The sequence below is a fragment of the Ictalurus furcatus genome, chromosome 3 (genome assembly GCF_023375685.1).
Source record: "Ictalurus furcatus strain D&B chromosome 3, Billie_1.0, whole genome shotgun sequence".
In the NCBI taxonomy this organism is placed as follows: Eukaryota; Metazoa; Chordata; class Actinopteri; order Siluriformes; family Ictaluridae; genus Ictalurus; species Ictalurus furcatus.
In genome coordinates this window covers 20,477,485-20,498,970 of record NC_071257.1, presented here as the reverse complement: position 1 = coordinate 20,498,970, position 21,486 = coordinate 20,477,485, and the positions used below count along the sequence as shown (strand labels likewise).

The following is a 21,486-nucleotide window of genomic DNA, read 5'->3' as shown; positions in this document are numbered from 1 at the left end:
CTGTGTGTTTTATAAACTTTGTATGACTCAGTATCTCTCTCTCTCTCTCTCTCTCTCAGTCATCAGAATAGCCCTTGAATTGCATAACTGGCATGATGACTAACCACATATCTCCATTCAGGGAAAACAATCATCTTTACTAGAAACCAGAAACTTGGATAACTGTCTAAGAATATTTAAAAGGATAGTGGAAGGAGCAGTCATCACTAGGGATTATGAATGTTTGAAGTAAGCTTTGAGCAGCACAATGTTAAAGATTACGTCAGATACACTAGCTTAAGCTTAGACAACATTTGACGGTTGTCTCCATTCCCTCTCAGTACTTTCTTTAAGAGGAGGTTTTAGAATGGAGCTTAGGCGTGCAGATGTAAGACAGAGACGGTTATGATATCTTCCATGGTTTATCTTCCATGGTTCCACCTGCTGTGAAAAATTATGACTCCATCCACAGCATGAGAACTTTTGATCAGAGCAAAGAAACTGATGTCAGATCATGTAGCTTGTTTTGGATACACCAAAAAAAGGAACTGGTAAATGAAACTTGATCAACTGTGAGTTTAAGATAGGAAACAAAATGTGGATCAGACTATTTACAGTCATGTGAAAAAAAAAGTACACCCCATGGAAATTGTTGGCTTTTTTAAACATATTTGGACAAGCAAACATTTTATCCTCTTTGAAACAGTGCCTATTAATAAAGTTGATATACTTGGGGGGGAAAACCCACAGAGAAAATTAGCTTTTTTAATCATTTAGTCCTTTTGTGGAAAAAAGTAGTATTTCCCCCTTCAGCAGAAATAACTTCTTGTAGGCGGTTTACATAATTGTCCACCAGTCTTTGACACCGGCTTGCTGGAATTTTTGACCATTCTTCCATACAATATTCTTTCAGATGTAAGATGTTTGGGTTTTCTTGCATGTACTGTCCGTTTCAAATCCCCTGCAACATTTCAATGAGATTCAAATCCAGGCTTTGACTAGGCCATTCCGTAACCTTAAATTTCTTCTTTTTGAGCCATTCATTGTTGGATTTGCTAGTGTGCTTAGGATCATTATCCTGTTGAAAGGTTTACTTTCGGTTCAACTTCAACTTTCGGACAGATGGCCTCAAGTTATCTTCAAGGACTCTTTGATATGATGCAGAATTCATAGTTGAATCAATGAATGCAAACTGTCTAGTCCCAGAGGCAGTGAAGCAACCCCAAACCATAACATTTCCACCACCGTGCTTCACAGTTGGTATGAGGTGTTTCTCCTGAAAAGCTGTCTTTGGTCTGGGCCGAACATGTCTGCTGTTACTGTGGACAAACAACTCTATCTTTGATTCATCTATCCAGAGCAGATTATTCCAAAAGATCTGTTCTTTGTTTATATGCACATTGGCAAACTGTAGCCTTGCTTTACTGTTCTTTTTAGACAACCAAGGCTTTTCCTGGCATGCTTTCCATGCAGATCAAATTTGTACAATCTCTTTCGGACTGTACAAGCATGCACTTTAACACCAACGGTTGCAAGACTTACTAGCAGATCCTGTAATGAAATTTTGGGGTTCTTGGAGACTTATTTTTGCATCAGATGGTCTGGTCTTGGGCTGAATCTATGATTCTATTATTGAAATCTATGATTTTCCTTAAAGTGGAATGATGTATCTCAGATAATTTGGAGATCTTTTCAAATCCCATGCCAGACTCGTAGGCATCCACAAACTTTATTCTGAAGGCCTTATGACAAGATCTTGACATGATGACACCACACACCTCAATAGCAAAGGCAACACCAGACACTAGATATGAGAGGTGTATAAATAAGACAGGTTCCACATGCACTCCCTAAAGAGGTTCTAATCACTGGCAACCAATCTTCAACACCTGATTCTAATTTTATGGATTTGAAGGTGTGATAAATGTAGGGGTGTACTTACTTTTTCCATGTGACTGATCTATTTTTTTTGTTATTGTGAAAATTACTACAAAATGTTAATTTTATGTGTCATTTGATAGTGTGATTTAACTTAATTAATAGGCACTATTTGAAAGAGGATCAAATGTTTGCTTGTCCAAATATGTAAAAAAAATAAATAAATAAAAATTCCATCTGGTGTACATTTTCGCATGACTGTAGATATATTAAATATAGATATATTTAATAAATATAGTATATTAAATATTAATATTAAATAAATTCCATTTTAGTTACAGACTAAGCTAAGTGGTTAGCACGTGTGCCTGCCACCTCCAAGGTTGGGGGTTCAAATTACGCCTCCGCGCTGTGTGTACGGAGTTTGCATGTTCTCCTCATGCTTCGGGGGTTTCATCTAGGTACTCTGGTTTCCACCCCAGTCCAAAGACATGCATTGTAGGCTGACTGGCATTTCCAAATAGTCTGTAGTGTGTATGAATGTCTGTGTGATTGTGCCCTGCAATGGGTTGGCACCCTGTCCAGGGTGTCCCCTGCCTTGTGCCCAAAGTTCCCTGGGATAGGCTCCAGGCTCCCCACCACCCTGTATAGGATGAACAGTACAGAAAATGGATGAATGAAAGGAATTGGCATTAGTTTTCTCATATAAGGGCAGCATGGTGTCGCAGCAGGGAGCCTTGCATTATCACAGCTCCATTGTTGCTGTTTCGATCCTGATCCTGATTACTGCCTGTGTAGAGTTTTGCATGTTCTCCTCATATCTGCTTGGGTTCTCTGGTTTCCTCCCACCTCCTAAACTATAGGCTGGATACGCTAAATTGCCCTGGATGTGATTGAACATGTGAATGTGTGTGTGATGATACCCTGTGGTGGACTGGCATCTCATCCAGGGTGTATTCCCATCTCGCTCTCAGTGTTCTCAGGACAGGCCTTGTATCCACCACACCTGGATGAAGCAGTCACAGAAGATGAATGAGTGAATGTATTTTCATATCAAGAATATGCATTATAGCAGACATGGGAAACAGCGCCCTCGTGTGGAAACACTTTATAACAGTCAGACAACCTGAGTGAAACATCAGTGCACTGGGACGTTAAGGGCTTCCAGATATGTAAATTGAGTCATGGACTAACAAATAGTTTGTAATGGTGTGTGGCCTGAGGTCAGAATGGCTGAGTCAGAAAGCAGGTTTAATCTGTGCTTATTGTTTGTTTGAGTGATTGTTTAAAAACAAAAAAGGAGCCTTTATTTAACTCAAAAGTGATGGTCACATAATCGTATGAAAATATAGCTTATAAACGTATGAAATAGGTCCACTTTGCTGTTTTATCAAAAATATGTTTTAAACATAAATAGCCTATTTGAGGTGAATATTCTGTATACCGCCTCGCTGTAAGCGAATTCTTTTCAAAATTCAGTTTGAACAGTTTATCCTCGTCGGTGAAGAAGACTTTGTATATCCTACACATCTCCCTGCTCCTCTCGCGCTCACTTCCTCCGTGTGTGCGCGCGGGGAGCAGAGCTTCTCTCTGATTGGCTGAGCAGGAGATGGAAGTCCAGAGCCGCTGCGCGTGTTTACTCCTCGAGCGAGTGTACACCGTGCAGGAGAGACGGCGCGCGCTCGGAGAATGGACGCACACAGATAACAGTCGGCGCCTGCCGAGGTCTTTTTATTGACAGAAAGGTGGTTTATTATTATTATTATTATTATTATTATTATTATTATTATTATTATTATTTTAAATCTTCTCCAGTGGTGTATTGCTGTCGAAGCCATTTGGTCTGGTTTGTGGATGAAAATGGACGAATTACTGTGAAGTTTGAACATCAGTCGAACTTTACACACGCCCTTTGCTGCTGAACATCCTGCTCAGTGGAACTTAACTATGTGTATTTGCTTGTTTGTGAAAGTTTGAGGACACAGACTGATTTTGCGGCTAGAATATACTCGCTCACTTTCTGAGGAAATACTGTATCACTCCCCTGCCCAGTGGCTCAACTGCCCCGAAGAGACTTTCCACATTGAGAGGTCCGCGTCCGTTTGGTGTTAGCCGAGGAAGATGCTGTGTGTGTGGAGAGAGCGTGCACGAGCTCCCGGCCCGCTGCTCGCGCTGCTGTTCCTCGGCGGAACCTTCGTGTGCAATACAGGTAATGCACTTCATCCACACACTGCCTGTAAATAAATAAATAAATAAATAAATAAATAAATAACATTAGCATCTTTCCACGTCGTGCATTTATTTATTTATTTATAAGTCTAAATTATTCAAGTTACAGCCTAAATAGTCGTCCCCCCCCCCTTTTTTTTTTTTTTTTAACCACAGTGAATCAATGCATCTAAAAAGAAACAATAAACACGCGTTCAAGCTTGTTGAAGAAGATTTATTCCCTGCCCGACTTAAATCAAGACGGTCTTGGACACGACCTGATCTTGATAGTGAGGCAAAGCTTAGCTGATAAGTGTGAATGAATTCCTTCTGAATCACCACCCTACATGATTTATTATATCTCACGTCCATCTGATGTGTTGTTATATTCTGGACATGAATTCCCCGGCTCTGTTAAACGGCTGTCCAGTTGAAAAGTAGCAGTTTTATAGATTCATCAGGAATACAGGATACAGAAAGCAATGTGCTCGAGGTCTATTTAACTGTGGATGTGTGTTTAACTTTATCAGAATGTCAAGAACAAGTGGATTATATCATTTACACTGAACTAATGATTCAGGCCTAGGAGTGTGTGTGTGTGTGTGTGTGTGTGTGTGTGCGCGCGCGTGTGCAGTCTGTAGAGACTGAAGAATAACTTTTATTGAGCATGTTTGTATGATGTTCAGCACACTATGTGTTTCTTTCTGCGCTCTACTTTAGGCCTACTTTTTAGTATTATTATTATCACGCTAGTGTACTATTTAATACCCTGGTGTGCATTTTGGGACATAGTTATTATTTACGTCCTTTTTGAGAGAAACTGCATCCAAGGGATGAGATTAAAGTTTATCTCGGTGTCTTTGTGGCATTAAACAATGAGAAATGACAAAGAAAAGAAATTGCAGCTGTGTATGTGAGTACAGAGAATGGGTGTGTGCAGAGGATGTATCTAATGGACATACTCCAAAGTATTTAAATATCATTTGAATGTTTAAATGTGAAAAGTATTTCTTCTGCTTGTTCACCATGGAACTTTTTTTTTATTCCTGAACTTTCCACTCCAGATTATTTACAGCCCTGCTTGTTATTGCTGTGTGGATTAAACCAAGTCAGTTCAAGCGACCAGTCAAAAGATGCTGAGAACTCAGTAATAATAAATACAATAACTTTGAAAATGGTGGTTTGTGACGTCAACGACTGTTAACACAATAATGTAAAAAAATACGAACCTTCTGGACCCACATTGAGAGCTACTAGGTGTAGCCACACTAGGTTACACGGCCTGAGCGTTCTGTTTAAGCTTGCCTGAGTTTGTTTTCCAAAGCTTTAGTAGTAAAAATGCCGCACGTGAATACGGAATTTTAGTTCGTAAGAAAAAATATTTTATCAGAGGAGCAAGCCGGTCCTGAAAAACAAATGTATTTACATCAGAATAGGAGTACCAGAACAGATTTTGCGCCTCCTGACAGGTTAACGCACTGGAACCACCACTTTGGACGATTTTTGTTGCCTTTGTGCCCCCTGTTTACTCAGGGTACACTGAGTCATCCCTCGTCCTCCCTTGCGTCATGACACTCCTCTGGAATTGCAGTATTTCACTCTCTTGAAAATTCACCTGCTTGAACTGTGTATTAATATTATTCAGAGTAAGCTGCTGTACCATGAAACCATTTTGCCCGGGATGTTAAAAATGAAACAGGTTACAAATAACATTTGGGATAGACTCTTGGCATTTTATGAGTTATTGAGTACTTTGACGTTGTATGAAAACAATACATGGTACTTGAATATGAGGATCCCAGTATGGTAATGTGTTACATTTTGGTGCTCACGAAAGCTTACATGAGCAGAAGCGTTGTATCTGCCTTCCTTTCTCTCCACATTTGTAACCAGATTTGCTCGAAGCGAGCATTCCCAGTCTTCAGCAGATTATGACGGTTAAAAAAAGAAAGAAAATTAGGAATGCAGTCTAACAGCTAAGTGAACTGTGCAGAATGTACATGTTGTATCCCAAGTTTATTTTGTCCCTGACTAAACAGATTAGTTGTTACTGATCACTTTTTAGTGTGTGCCTTCTCATTAGATTTACATGAGACATGTTTAACTGGAACAGTTTGTGCAACTCCCCAGCCATTGTCCCTGGGCAGGCAACCTAGAAAAGCTGCTTACGCTGAATAAGAGGGGCGTTGTTTAAAAATGAAATCGCCTGGATGGGGGGAAAAAAAAGCCTAGACAGAAGCAATGGGTTCCTCTTTGGGTCAAGGTTTGAGAGCACTGTTGTCTTGTCAGGTACGACTCTGTGTTCATCAACATGACAGAGATGCCAACACTTATTCCAGTCCTTACAGCATCAGCGTCAAGACAGATAACATATCATGTTCTATTCTGTCCAGTCTGTTCCTTTATTTTTCCTCTCCCCTCCTGCGTGTGTGTGTGTGTGTGTGTGTGTGTGTGTGTGTGTGTGTGTGTGTGTGTGTGTGCGCTGAGCTCAAATTTCCTCTATGAAACTGCTCCCTCAGTGTTGACATACACATTAATTACCTAGACTGCCAGGAACCCATGTGCAGTTTCTCTTCCCCATCAGTCCTATCACTCATTTTTGTTTTTTCCTAAGAAAAAATTAGTTAGTGGTAGATTTTAATCTTTAGAGTAGAGCTCATGAATGCCCAAAGTTTAGACTTGAACGAGGAAGCTGTGGAAAAGAGGAAGGACTGATGTGTGGTTTAAAATTAGCTTCGAGTCCAAAGTTAGAAAAACTCTAAGAAAGATAGCGATGGGCGTGGTTTGATCCCATTACTGTGAAAGCATATGTCTTCATCAGGATTTTATTTGTTATCCTGTTCTTCCTTTTGAAATAATGAATTTAATTTATGTATTTTTGTGCATATTGTAGCTTTGCTGTTTTGCGTGTGTGTGTGTGTGTGTGTGTGTGTGTGTGTGTGTGATTTTAACCTCAGCAAAGCTAAATATCATGATATATAAAGCGTATCATGAAACATCTTCAGCATATCATCGTGATATTATATATTTGTCATTATGTCCACCGCTAAAGGAAGTCAGTGGAGTGTGTCCTCATGTCTTCCCCCTCATCCTTTGAGAGAACATGTCTGTCCCTTACAGGGTAAGAGCCATATGAGTTGCACTGTACTGTAGTGCTCCAGGTCATAGAGGTATTTCTGGTTAACTATGGGAAAATACTGGGTTTTTTTTTTCTTCTCCTAGAACTACTCAGAGGAGAATTGTCAATTGCTGGTGCGTTGTGTGCAGAATGAGCCATGGTGCATTACAAGTACTGTTTTTAGACAGCACAGGTTTTTAGAGAAGAATCGATGGCCTCTGAGAGACAGGTCCATAGAAGAGGGAAGATGAGAACTTACAAAGTAAATAGAACTGGTCAAACAAAATGTTCAAGGCAAGAGGAGATTGAAGGAAATGAAGAGGGCAGTCTTTTTTTTTTTTTTAGATTGAGAGATAGATAAAGCGAGACAGAAAGCGGGGGCGGGAGGAAGGGAGGGAGAGAGTGAGGGATTGCCCATATTGGTGAGCAGACTGGTAGGGAGTGCAACTTGCAATGCTGGCTGTGCATTAGTTTAATGGGAGCTTTGGGAGAGAGAAATGGAAGGGAGGGGGTATTTGCGATCACTGGCATCCTACTCACTCTACAGTCCTGTATTATTCATCACTGCAAAGTGGCCCTTGTTAATATTTTAAATCTGTTTACGACTCAACCCTTTACATGGCAACACGTGTGTAATTGAGTCTATGTGTCTGTGCTGTCGGAAATGTGTAGTACGTTGTTCCATGTTAGTAGGCGTTTTGAGAATTGATTGATTTTGCGTTTACATATACTCGTTTAGCAGCTGCTTTTATCCACAGCAACTTACAGTTGCGCTGAGCAGATGAGGGTTAAGTGCAAGGACTGTGATTTGGGATTCAATCTCACAACCCTCCGAAAAGTAGTCCAGAGCCATAAGCCACCACCGCAAATGTAAATGTAAGATGTAAGTCCATCATGATAATTACCTTTTCCTGACACTAGGACCTAGCAGCATTAGATTAGAAGTCAATACGACAGAGATTGTGCTAAATGGTGCATATCTATCTATCTGTGTATGTATATGATAGAGCAGGGTTAATGATGACACATGTGAAAGATGAACAAAGAGAGGGAAAGGACAAAAACGTAATGTGAGATGGATGCACTAAGATGATGACGGTTTGGTTTTTAAATATCCTTTATTACAAAAAAAAAGAGTGAGCTAGAAGGAGAGGGAGAGAGAAGTCAGAAGCAGTGGCATTCAAGCATCATTAATTCTCTGGCTCACTCTGGGAGGAGATGAGTGAAAAAGAGAGAGACAGTGGAAGAGTGAAGGTTAGTAACTGATGAGAAGATCGTTGGGAGGAGATGTTTTTATTAAGGCTCTTGTCGATGGCTAGAGCTCCACATATTATTGGTGGACACCTTTAATGCTTTGCCAATACTGTACATATTGTGTGCTACAATAAATCTGCAGCAAACAACAGAGAGAGAGAGAGACAAAGACAGATAGGTAGTTAGATACTGTAGGTAGATAGGTAGTTATGGAACAACTGAGAAAAGGAAAGCTAAATAAAAAATGAGGCTTGAATCCCCACTGCTCCTGACTTTTCATATTTTTGATGACCAGTTTTATTATAAAGAGTACTTATAGAGGGAATAGGCTTTTGTGTCTGATGGCTAAATCTGAATTTTTGTATTCATTGTTTACTAGCCACTAAAATCCCGTCTGAATGAGTGAAGGACATCACTGCAGATGTTCTTAGAGCAAACACAAAGGCCACACACTTATTCACTAGGCAAAGTGTACCCGAGCTTTAAGAACACAAGAACGAGATGAATGAACGGGAGCAGAGCTGCGGAACAAGAGGCTGATGAAGACACGGTGAGTTGAAAGGGTAGGTGGAGGGGTGGATGATGGGAAAGAAAAGAAGGAGAATTTAATGAAGTGATGATGTGCAGGGGATGGATGAATAAGAAAAGAAGAGAGGGAGACTCTTCACCCCAGCTAGGGTTTACGGCAGATGGGTGGTGTGTGTGTGTGTGTGTGTGTGTGTGTGTGGGAGGAGGGTCAGATGGGTGGAGAGTGACAGGGTCTACAGAATAATGACTCGGTGGGGTTGCTTTGTGCCCGTCTTGAATGGAAGGGCTGGAAGAGGCTCTTCTCTGCCACTGTGTATGGGGTGAGGGGTGAGCCTGAACGCTCCACTTCTGAGAACGAGTGTGTGTATACGTGTGTATTTACTTGGCCTCTGTTCTCTTTTCATAGTCACACTTCTATTCAGTCCTCACTGAACAATAGCGCCTGAAGCTGAAATGTGAAAGATTGTATTCTTTTTTTCCAGCACTGTAGTTATGACAGGCCTTTTTACAGCTTCTCTTGCACTATTTTTCAGTAGCACCAACCGACTTAATAACTTCACTCTCCACAAAGAAAAGCTGTTTGACTTCCTGCAGTAGGAAACTACAGTCACAGTACAGTGAGTTATGCAGCAGCCATTCGAGCCAGTCCAAGTTTTCGTCTTTGGCTGGGTTTCTGTCTTGTCTCTGCTGCTTGAGAAGAATTTAGTGGAACTGCCTCACACCTGTCAACACACGCAGATCACTGCACGCCCTAATTACAGCCACCTAAAACTCATTAACTCATGAGAATGAGCATGTCTTTCCTCATTCTGGTGAGCCATGTGTCTGCTGCTTTTAATTGTCCTGATATGCTTGATAGACTGATTTTGATTGAGAGGTGGATCCAAAATGCTCAGCAGGCGATACAGGCATGCAGGAGTAATCGCCATCAGGAATGGCTTTGTTTATTACACTCTGACCTAATGAATTTGTGTGAGTGTGTGTGTGTTTAATACCATATGCACAATTTCAGCTTATTTTCCTATATGTGTTTTGGTTTGGGGGGAAAACCCTTTACTTGGTCAAACTGAAATCAGCAGAAATCTCTTTACTTCTACATTTATAACCTAATCTACTTTTGGAGAAACAATATTACCACTAAATCTGAAAGAACATAAGTTTACAAAGAGGAATAGGTTATGACTTTGACTATCAACATCATCCACATCAGTTTTTGTCTCTGTTCCATCATCTGAAGTAAAATTCAGTGAATTCATTCAGCCAGTTTGGTTCTGTTGACTACATTTCCAGAGTCATCAGTACAGAGTATATGTAAGCACTCTTCTATGTGTTGATGATGATGTGAGAAGGCAGAAGCTTTGCAGACAGCCAGCATTTGAATACAAGCTGAATTTCTTTAGGCTTATGAGCCATTTGACTATGGCTCATAGCTACTGTACTGTTTCCAACAACTTGATGAAAGCCTGACCTTCACGGTGTGAGAAAATCACTCTTAGCTTGCAAAGTTTTAGACATCTTTAGGCAAAACCGACTGCATTTACGTCTTTGTTTGTTAAACTGGCTCCTTACCCAATGTGAATTTTCTTAAAGTATTTGATAGCCAGAGCGACATCAGTGGGGTTTTTCCCATATTCCATCCTGTTCTTACATATTAAGTCTACAGTTGATCACCATAAACGACATACATATACATTCTCCTATTAGTATCACTGCAGGTACTGAAACATTCATGGTAGTTACTGAATAATGAGCTTTAAGATGAGTAACTAAATAATTGTTTAAAAGTTTGTATGGGATATTAAACCATTCTCTCAGGCTACTGTCTTCCCAGGGAGCGCTGGAATCTACGGGGTTTCTGTAACTCATACCATTGTGGTCTCAGCCACCCCCCCGACTGGTTTTAATATGCATTCAGAAAGCGTTGCGGAACCTCTCTTTAGGGGTCCGTACATCCTGCTGGGCCTATATGACATTTTGGGGCCATGCAGATCTTTTTTTTACTCATATTTCTATCTGTGATTTTTTTGCCTTCAAAGGAACGTCATGACTAATCCTGGATATTAGACTCCAGCCAATCTAAGTGTTGGGTTATGTATGTTTATGTCTCACACAGAGATGGTGGCTGAAATAATTGTGTGAGGAAGTCTTTAATCATGGGGATCTTTGTCAGCAAGCAGTTTCTGAGCAAATTTGGCATGTAGCCTATTTAGTCTTGTTTCAGTCTCTGTGAGAACATTTCACATGTAGTTCCTGCATGTTCTGTCTCATCCATCTAGTCTGCTTTTCATTTTCTTTTGCTTCATATGCAATCATTCTCTGTTTGTCTGTGCACTTATTTGCCTCAGTTCTGTGGCAGGGTGGGGGGACGGTGGTCTTGGGGATTGTGGAATGGCTTTTTAGAAGGCAGCGTGGAGAATCCTATCACTCTGAGTTTAATGTCTATTATGGTGCCCATCTGCCCCAAGGGTAGCATTGTGGGTGGTGTCATTGGGGGATGTGAGAGGGAGGAGAGAGTATTTATTAGGGTTCTGCTGGGGTATCTATGCCACTGTGGGGAGGAGTCCTTAACACCCCAGGGAGGGCATACACACAAACACATATGCATGCTCACACACAGAGCAGCTGGTTTGTCATTGTTGTGGAGTAAGTGTGTGTTGTTGGTCAGTGAAGTGTGACGGCGTGTGATGAAACAGTGTTACAAAGGGATGCGCAGAAGACCTCACACAGTCATACTCTGTTAAACAGCCAGTCCAACTCGGAATACTGCAGCGATGGAGGAATTCTTTAACTGGTTGACCACGAGAGTCAACAAGAATGCACAAGTATTAATGTGTTTTAACGAAAACATTACTGCCAAAGTGTTACAACCAACACTGCACTTCAGACTGCAAATATATCACTTTATAAGAAGCACCTGTATACCTGAACATTCTCATGGCAGCGTCCCAATGCATAAAATAATGCAGATACAGGTCAAACCCTTCAGTTAATGTTCACATCACATGCCAGAATGGAGGATAAAAATGGGGGTTGTTGGTGTTGTTCTGATATGAGTGTTTTAGAAACTGCAAATCTTCTGGGTTTTTCCATGCACAACACTGAGTTTAGAGAGAATGGTGAGAGAAAAAATATCGGGTGAGAGACAGTTTTGCGGGCAGAAATATTGATGAGAGAGTTCAGAGGAGACTGTCCAGACTGGTTCAAGTTGCCAGGAAGGTCACAGTAACTCAAATAACCACTCTTTACAACTGTGATGAGCAGAAAAGCGTCTTGGAATGCGCTGGATGATTTGGAATCATTTAACCGCACAGTGATAGCGTGTACTAACTTTATTTTTCCCACCAGTTTCACTAGTGTTTCCACCGGCATTTTCCTAATTCTGAAATGATCGTTTGTTATCTGTACACATTGCACCTTGGTTGATGTGTGTAGTGCAGCTTTCAAGGATCCCGAATGAATAGCTGGCACTATAGTTTCAGCATCTTGGGGTGTCAAAACACTGTGAAGTGCATTACGTTTAAACGTACACATAAAATGAAGACTTTTGTTTAGCAAAAGTCAGCAGTTTTTTTTCCCTTTCTTTCTGGCAACTCCAAATAAGAAACTAATAATATGGACACAAAATCTGCTTGTTCCTGGTAACTCTGTATACCTCTACTTGGCCTTTCAGAGTGGCGAACCAATCACGTAGCGTGAGCACCACAACGACTTCAAGACTCCCGATTACAAGACAGCAAGTCATGTAGTCTGAACAGCACAGCGATCTGCCGACTTGAAGGTCATGTGAACTAGCTGTTAGTGGGACGTCTACACTTTCCATGTGGGTCTAACATCTGGTCTTAGAATAGTGAGGCTTAATCCACCTGGAATTATACATCAATTATACACCTTACTCCTTTTGCTCAATCATTCAAATTATTCATTTTCAGCCCTTTTTCAGCTTTTTAATTGCATCCTGGAAAGACACCACCTTCATCTGTGCCTGTGAGCTTTTGGCCTGACTTGTGATGGAGGAAACAAGTGAGTGAATGAGGTGAAGAAGAGGAGAATTTGGATTGGAGTTGGAGGCTTATAGCTGGTAGGAGTGTAACAGTGAAGTTACAATCACAGGATATATCAGCGTGTGCTTTCACACAAGCTTCATGCTGTTTTGTGTATGTGATAAGACACTTGTACACGTGGGCTAATGAGCATTTGGAGAATCAGTCCAACTCTGAATGTCGACTTCACTCATTTAAACAAACTATAAGCAAATGGTTTTGATAATCCGTATCATTATATGCCATGATATTTTAAAGCCATCTGAGTTCTTTCTTATCTTCCTCACAAAGGCATAATGTTTTCTTTCCTAGCAATTTATTTAGTCAGAGCACAGCTTCTGTAGGAATGTTGCTTCTACTTTAGCAGTCTCATAGATACTTAGTTCAGAAATCTTGTGCTTAATTATGTAAGCAGAATATTTCAGTGCTCACTTGAACTTACAGAACATCAGCTTATTACCCATAAACATGTAACTTTGAATCTCATGGAAGACTACAGCATAGATCCTGGCGAATGAATGCACAAGCGATGATATGAAGAAAAAAGTATGAAGAAAAAATAAACATAGCAATTACTTTTGATATTTCTAAGCTAGTAACCCTCACTGCACTCATGCTCTCTCTCTCTGGTAAACCAATATTGTAGGAATGAAGGACGGTTCCAACATCCCAGAATCCTAGTCGGCATGAATGTGCAAAAGAAGCTGTTTTGAAAATAGAATTAATAATGTTATCCTTATGAATTATAATAATATTAGAATTTGGTCCATATTGTAATTAATATTGGCATCAGAGAAAATACAGATTTTACTTTAAGCATACATGATGTTCAGACATGATACATTTATAATGATGATATCATTCTTCATAACAGTCTCATATCATGATGATAAACAGTTTATTAAAACCATGTTATCATCCAAGCCAAGCCAATATTTATGATTCTCCACACACAGGAGTGTGCCATCTTTGTGGCTTGCTAGTAGACGGTGCTCCCGGTGTTACACGGTGTTCAGGCCGCACACCGATTACATCACTTGCCCACCATGGCACCGCCCCCACTGTAGTTTTGCCTTATTATGGTAATAAAAATGATTTAGTTAATTTAGAGAACGGATGCTACAATTAAAAACTGAACATGTCTGCTCAATTCAGCATGAGCCGAATGAGTCGGAATATATGTATATATTACATATAAAATATTATATATTATATATGTGTGTGTGTGTGTGTGTGTGTGTATGTGTATGCATAAGGAAGTCTGTTCACCTCAAGCCTCTCACCTGCGGATGAACAGATGGGTGCCGTGGCCGGCCTCTCTCTCACCTCTGTGCTCACTGTGCTTGTTCTCCGGCACTCTGCTGTGATTAGCAGGTGAGCTGAGCTCTTAGCAGTTAAACCCAGCCCAGCCCAGGCAGCATGTTTGGCCAGTCCAGTGCCCCTTTACTAGAGTTCATCCACGGTAAGCCGCTCACAGCCTCTGTCTGAATATGGCAGCAGTGATTCAGGTTTATCTGTCATGGCATAGTGCCCTAACGCAGCATGAGCAACGGTTATGAGGATTAAAGAAACAGATGGACGCCATGCTGACTGGTGCAGGTTCATTAACTCTCTTTGCGGTTTGCTCTGAACTGCACCACCCCATCCCACCTCGTACTGTCTTGTCTCGTTCTGCTCACCGAATAGCTCTGTGAAGGAAAACGAGCTGCAAGGGCAACTGCAGGAGTGGAAGACGTGAAGATGTCTATTGATCCGATGGCTGAAACGTGGGCTGGATCATTCTGCATGATCGATTGATCTTGAAGTGAGGGACTTTTAAAAGACTGTTTATGTGTAGCTGTCAGAGTGCTTCTCCCATCAGGGTTTGTGTATTGTGACTGTTTGAATCTTTATCAGCAAAGGGGTTGATGCAGTGAGAGTGAAATAAAGTGATCAGGACCGGAGGAGCTCATTGTGAGCATGTTAAGTTTGAGCTGGAAAAGGGATGGGCTAAAGAGCATTAAACTCACAGACAACTTACCAAATCCTTTTCCGCTATACACACAGACACACAAAGTATTTCAGGTGCTGTGTACGCTTAAAAGATAGGTGAAATTAGCTCCTTGTTTCTCTCGTGTAATGCACCCCAACAGCTTCCCCTGCAGCATCAACTGCTTTCATACGCTTGGTTATGTGCACAGTATAAATTTCCTTTTCCTAAAGAGCAAAGGAAATCAAAATTGGTATTCTGCAGACATGTCAAAGTCTTACACGTTGGCTGCCGTACCAAAATTTTAAAATCTCACACATTACAAAAAAAGTAATTAAAGTAAAACAACAACATATTAACCAATATACATTATATGGCCAAAGGCATGTGGACCTCTGACCATCACACCCATATGTGCTTGTTGAACTTTCCATTCCAATGTACCCTCTTTGCTGCTATATCAGCCTCCACTCTTCTGGGAAGGCTTTCCACTAGAATTCAGAAAGTGGCTGTGGGAATTTTTGCCCTTTCAGCCACAAGAGCATCAGTGAGGTTGGGCACTGATGTCAGGCGAAAAGACTTGTCGCACACTCTGTGTTGCAGTTCATCCCAAAGGTGGTTAATGGGTTTGAGGTCAGGGCTGTGTGCAGGCCCCTCAAGTTCTAGTTTTCAGTACATGTTTCAGCACTTATTTTAGAGCATTGGAATTCTCTGAACTTGAGAGGTATGAGAAGACACAGCTAGTATATACAGAAAAAAAGATACTTTGTTTTGTAGATACCTCTGTCTTACATCTTAAAATAATCAAAAATATTGACGACTCATCTGGTACTTGGGCTACACTAAAGTTTTGCAAAATTGAAAAGTGTCTAGAAAGCATATATCCTTCCCGAATAAATATAACTTCTGCTAGTTAGTAACTAGCACCTGGAATGAATGTGTTTTCGATTGATCGTCCTCCTGCATTCTTTCTCAACAGTCCCTCCATTGCCATTGGCTGTTCCGCCATAATTTCCTATTTCAAAAGGAAATTGGAACATATGGAATTAAATCCTGAGCCTGAAGTCATTTCACGGGTGCTTTAACAGTAACTGTGCATAATGCTTGTTAATATAATGCTTCATAATGGAATAGCATAAGGCTGCATTGATTGATCCGGGCCCTGAGTGCAGGGTTTAAGAAGACGTGTAGACACATGGACACATAGCCAGCAGACGTTTTAGCAGATTGTGTCGATGGCTTTGTGTGGGTCCCCACGCTCTTGTCAGTGGAGCTGTCTGGGCTGAAGGCTGCTGCTTCTTTTTCCAAAGCATGAGCAGGTGGTCGACAAGCACATGGGACAACTGTGGCTGAGTTCTGGAGTTACAGAATATACTTTACATGTTTATACTGTTCTGTTGATATGAAAACAAAAGCGCGTTCCTCGAGTATGCACTCGTATATGCGTGGTTACGAGGAGGCTCGAGTACTTAGTCTTGCACTTCAGATCCAAAGCACAATTCGTTCCCTGCTTTAATGAGATGTCATAGAAGTGCCACCTGTGAGAAATCTTCTGACGGCACTTTATGATAACATCACACAGCAGTTGTGCTCTGTTTTTCTTTATTTGGTTCATTATGAAACAAATCAGTGGTTGAAAGGAGTGAGAGAAATGGTGAATCACGATGACAGCCTTTCCGCAGTCATTTGCAGCTTGAGCACGAGAGAGCGGTAGCTCATGATTCTGTTGCTGCCTAGAAGCTCTTGATTAAGTGCCGGGCTTTTTTTGTTTTGATTTAGACTGCCGAGTGTGAGTGACAAGACTGTATTGAGTGTTTGTGTGTGTGTGTGTGTGTGTGTGTGTAACCATGTGTATTTGACAGCATCTGTTCACAGTGCATTTAAGTGAGTGTGTGTAGCTGTGACTGACAGTTATACAGTGGTGTGGAGTGTGTAAATCTAGTTCTATTTAAAAAAAAACAAAAACCCATGACTGCACAGATGCATTAGCACAACAATTTACACTTCTGTTCTAGAGACACAGACGCTCAGAGAATAATGAAGTCCAATTGACTGGAGCCACTGTGACTGCCACAGACTAGACACACAGGGAGGGAGAAGAGAAAGACAGAGAGGTGAGCCACAGAGTAAACAGGATACACAGGAACACTAGGTTTCACCCCTCCCGCTGTCTCTCTTCTCTCGCTCTCATTCCTCTTCATTCAACAAGAAGGGGGCAATTACATGGCTGTGTCTTGCATGTCTTTCATCTGCTGTGGGCAGCAGTGGTGAAATAAAGGATCTCTCGCATATAATTACATAGAGACATCCTGGAAGAGGGCGTCTGTCGCGGCGCACTAAATGCCTTTGATATATGATGAGATAAAAAAGACCAGTTGGACTCGTTTGATCCTGAGAACTTGTGTCTTCTGTCTCGAGGCTTAGCCTAATGATACTTATTTCACCTGCCCGGACAGGGCAGTAACCAGAGCATACACGTCAAAGGCTTACCGAGCACTCCTTTTAAGCAAATTATAGTGTTTATAGGCAATTTAGTTGTTTTGAAGAATTTAAGACAACTTCCATCTGGTTTCTTTCATTTTAACTTATCCTGGGAACACAAAGCATCTTAAATATGATTTGGCAGCAAGTGGACTGCCATTGCTTACTGAACTAGCTGTGTGTGGGTGTAACCTCAAATCAAGAGGGAGGAGCAAACACAGGCCGAGAAGCTCATAAGGGGCAGAGTGCATTCAGTCATTACCAAACATATCATGAGTGCAGAGTTTCAATGTGAAGAGTGTTTGTGGCCATTTTTGTCTGTAATCATATTAGTTATTTCCACACATGGAGTATCTCTGAAGAGATGGAGCACACACCACACTTCACACAGCATGAATAGAGACCATGCAGCAGAGTTCAGCGTGGGTCTCGGATGAGGTCTGCGTGTGGTAAAACACTGCTGCTGGCCTTTTGTGTCTTCACGTCAGAACTCCTGCCCTTGTTTAACTTCTGACCTCCATAAAGAAGCTGGATGAGAAGAGCTAAAGTGGTGGGTGGAAATATATATGAAAAAGACATGAGAGATGAGTGTAATTCTCTGCTTCAACATTGGACTTATTCATTTAATGGTAAATAAAAATAAAATGGGTGCAGAGGATTGTGCTTGTTAGATGTGCCACTCAATGATTACTCTCAGTTTTTCACCTATAGCTGCTTTATGTTTCCTGGTTGTATCGCGATACACGGTCCATAGCCATCTGCGTTTGTCCCTTCATCCATTACTATTGGAGGCTTTTTAGCCCTAGATTCCAGATTAGCTTAGAGCTCAGCGGGGATGGATGAGAGAGGAGAGTGGACCAAACAGGACTACACACAGCAGAGAGAGAGACTGGCTCACGGATTAGTGCCGTTTTAATGAAATGGTACTGTCCACCTCAGAACCCCTTCATCACCTACAAATGCACACAAAAGTAGGAGTACAACCCCCACATCATCAGTTTTTTCCTATTTATTCACAGGATTACGGTGCCCTAATCTCTTTCCATCATAATTCAGATTAGATTTTGTATTATTTTTATTGCTGGGCCTCTATCCAGCTTTCCCAGAGGATTGTCTGACTGACTGGGCAGCCATACCACTCAGAAAATTGATTAAAACTCTTGACCGTGTCCTAGATTCCAAGGACATTGACAGTAAAGAGATGCATAAAAAACAGTATGATGATAATGAGAAAAAAATAACATCTCCTGCTAATGTGGATCGTTGCTATATTGAAGCTGCGATAACCGCTTGCGAGATTAGAAATGATTGCTTTTTGATGTGTGTGGTCCTATGACCTGATAGAAGGAGAGAGACAGAGGAAGAGATGGAAAATACTGGAGAGGTAGAGGTATAGAAAACTGATCTTGAATAGATAGGTCATGTGAGAAAATAGACCGAGGTCAAGAGATGAGGTCATACGATTCAATTCAGTTCAATAAAGCTTTTAAGAGTAGACACTCAGTACATTTACATGGACAACAATAATCCAATATTAACCCGATTAAGACAATACTCTGATTAAGAAACTTCCATGTAAACAGCAATTTTTATTACCTTAATCTGACTAAAGTCATACTCAAAGTAACCACAAATTGAATTAAGACATGTGGAGTACTCCTGTTTTAGTCGCATTATCGAGGTGTATTACAGACATGTAAACACCTTAATCACACTATTAACGTTGTGTGTTTTCACCACATTTTGCGACAGGACACGTACACACACGGCAGTGCTCAATCGTTTTACGAACCGTTTTACGAACCGTCAAACAAGAGAGCACGGCTACGTCCCAAACCGCATACTTACCTACTATAGGCCTATAGTAGGCGAAATACATGCATTTCGGCTACTATATAGAAGGGACGCAGCCCACGGCTTCAAGCAGTTGTCTATTAGTACGTACAGCATGACAAATAATTAACCGCACATGAAACATTCGTAAATTTTTTTAATAAAAACACCCAAAACTGTATACGGTACCATAACGAAGACTAACTGTATGTTAATATGTGAAATTCTGGAGGTATGTCGGACGGTGTGGCGCAGTGACGTAATGACATATGCCGTTAATCGAATTATGTTCTAGAACATGTAAAACGGGTACATGAAAGGAATATTCTAAAAGCGACTCATGTAAACCCCTTAATCACAATATTGTCTTATTCAGAATAAAGTCAATAATTAGATTACTGCTGTCCATGTAAACGTAGTCACTGTAATAATGAAACAGAAATCCGAATGTCGATTTAGATCCTTAATGAGAAAGCCAGAGGTGACGGTCGCAAGGAAAAACACTGAAGACTCAAAATGGAGCCCAGCCTCTTCAGGATAACACCAGATAGTGGAATTATAAATCATTTCATTATAGGTATTAAAAAAATGTGTGTGGGGGGGGGGGGGGCATTACTAGGCATGTTGAAAAGATGTCCAGTATTGACCATATTGTGAATAAGATTCCTGGAATGAGCACAGGATTGACTTTAACCAGCAGAAGTTAGCATCTGTACATCCTACACATGTCTTGAGGTGAAGGATAGAATTACATGGTAGAAGACAGACAGACAAAGAAGTTTAATGTCTTACTACTACAGGCTACAAAAAAAAAACAAAACAGTAGAATTAAATTGCAGGCAGACGAATGATGATGGTGCACCCCAGTAGATCAAGGACAAATGGGTCAAGAACCTGTCTGACAGAGAATTTAGCTAGGCTGAGAAGGATGTCCTAGTGAGGGGATTAAAGTTTGTGATTCCACCCCATCACATCCCAGTAGTGGATCTCATCACAACATCATGAATCTAACACCTGCAAAAACCGCCTGTCAGATACTGAGACATTACAGCACCGGTTGGGGTTTCTGCTACCCTAGCCAGCACTAAAGCACCACCACGTCCAATCATCCTCAATCCTAAGATACACAAGAAAGAAGCCCCCAAACCTCTCTCAGGCCTAGTGACAGCACCGTCAACTCTTGTGACATACAATATTGCCAAATCCTAGACTCAGGCTACTACCTTGGCCCTTTTTAATAGGGAACACAGCACATCTTATATATAACCCCAAGGGATTTGTAAAGAAGGTGTAAATGGATAACACAATGGTGGCATTCAAAGTTATATCACTGATTATGTTTATATCAAACATCTGTGGCAGGTAAAGCTGTAAGGGAAAAAAGATCTGAAAAAAAATATTTTCTTATCATTCAGTAGGATTCCCTTGAATGAATTTTGAAATGTTTTCTTTATTGAAATGGTCACATAGGCTTACTACTACCACTACTTCTACTACTATTACTACTACTACTACTGCTGATACTAATATTACTACTACTATTACTCCTACTACTGCTGCTACTAATATTACTACTACTCCTACTGCTGCTGCTACGAATACTAATACTATTACTACTCCTACTACTGCTGATACTACTATTACTCCTACTACTGCTGCTACTAATATTACTACTACTCCTACTGCTGCTGCTACGAATACTAATACTACTACTACTCCTACTATTGCTGCTACTAATATTACTACTACTACTACTGCTGCTGCTACGAATACTAATACTATTACTACTCCTACTACTGCTGATACTACTATTACTCCTACTACTGCTGCTACTAATATTACTACTACTACTGCTGCTGCTGCTACGAATACTAATACTACTACTACTCCTACTACTGCTGATACTACTATTACTCCTACTACTGCTGCTACTAATATTACTACTACTACTACTGCTGCTGCTACGAATACTAATACTACTACTACTCCTACTACTGCTGATACTACTATTACTCCTACTACTGCTGCTACTAATATTACTACTACTACTACTGCTGCTGCTACAAATACTAATACTACTACTACTCCTACTATTGCTGCTACTAATATTACTACTACTACTACTGCTGCTGCTACGAATACTAATACTATTACTACTCCTACTACTGCTGATACTAATATTACTACTACTATTACTC

The 21,486-nt window shown here is 40.8% G+C and overlaps 1 protein-coding gene across 1 annotated transcript in view; it reads left to right on the top strand.

Annotated features, from left to right (window-relative positions):
• Positions 1-3,690: 3,690 nt before the first annotated feature.
• The window catches only part of unc5b (unc-5 netrin receptor B), a 70,021-nt gene continuing 52,225 nt past the window's right edge, over positions 3,691-21,486 (top strand). Inside the window, exon 1 of the mRNA XM_053621329.1 lies at positions 3,691-4,066. Within this exon, the coding sequence (XP_053477304.1) occupies positions 3,979-4,066 (88 nt within the window). The 5' untranslated portion in view covers positions 3,691-3,978. The remainder of the gene's footprint in view (positions 4,067-21,486) is intronic.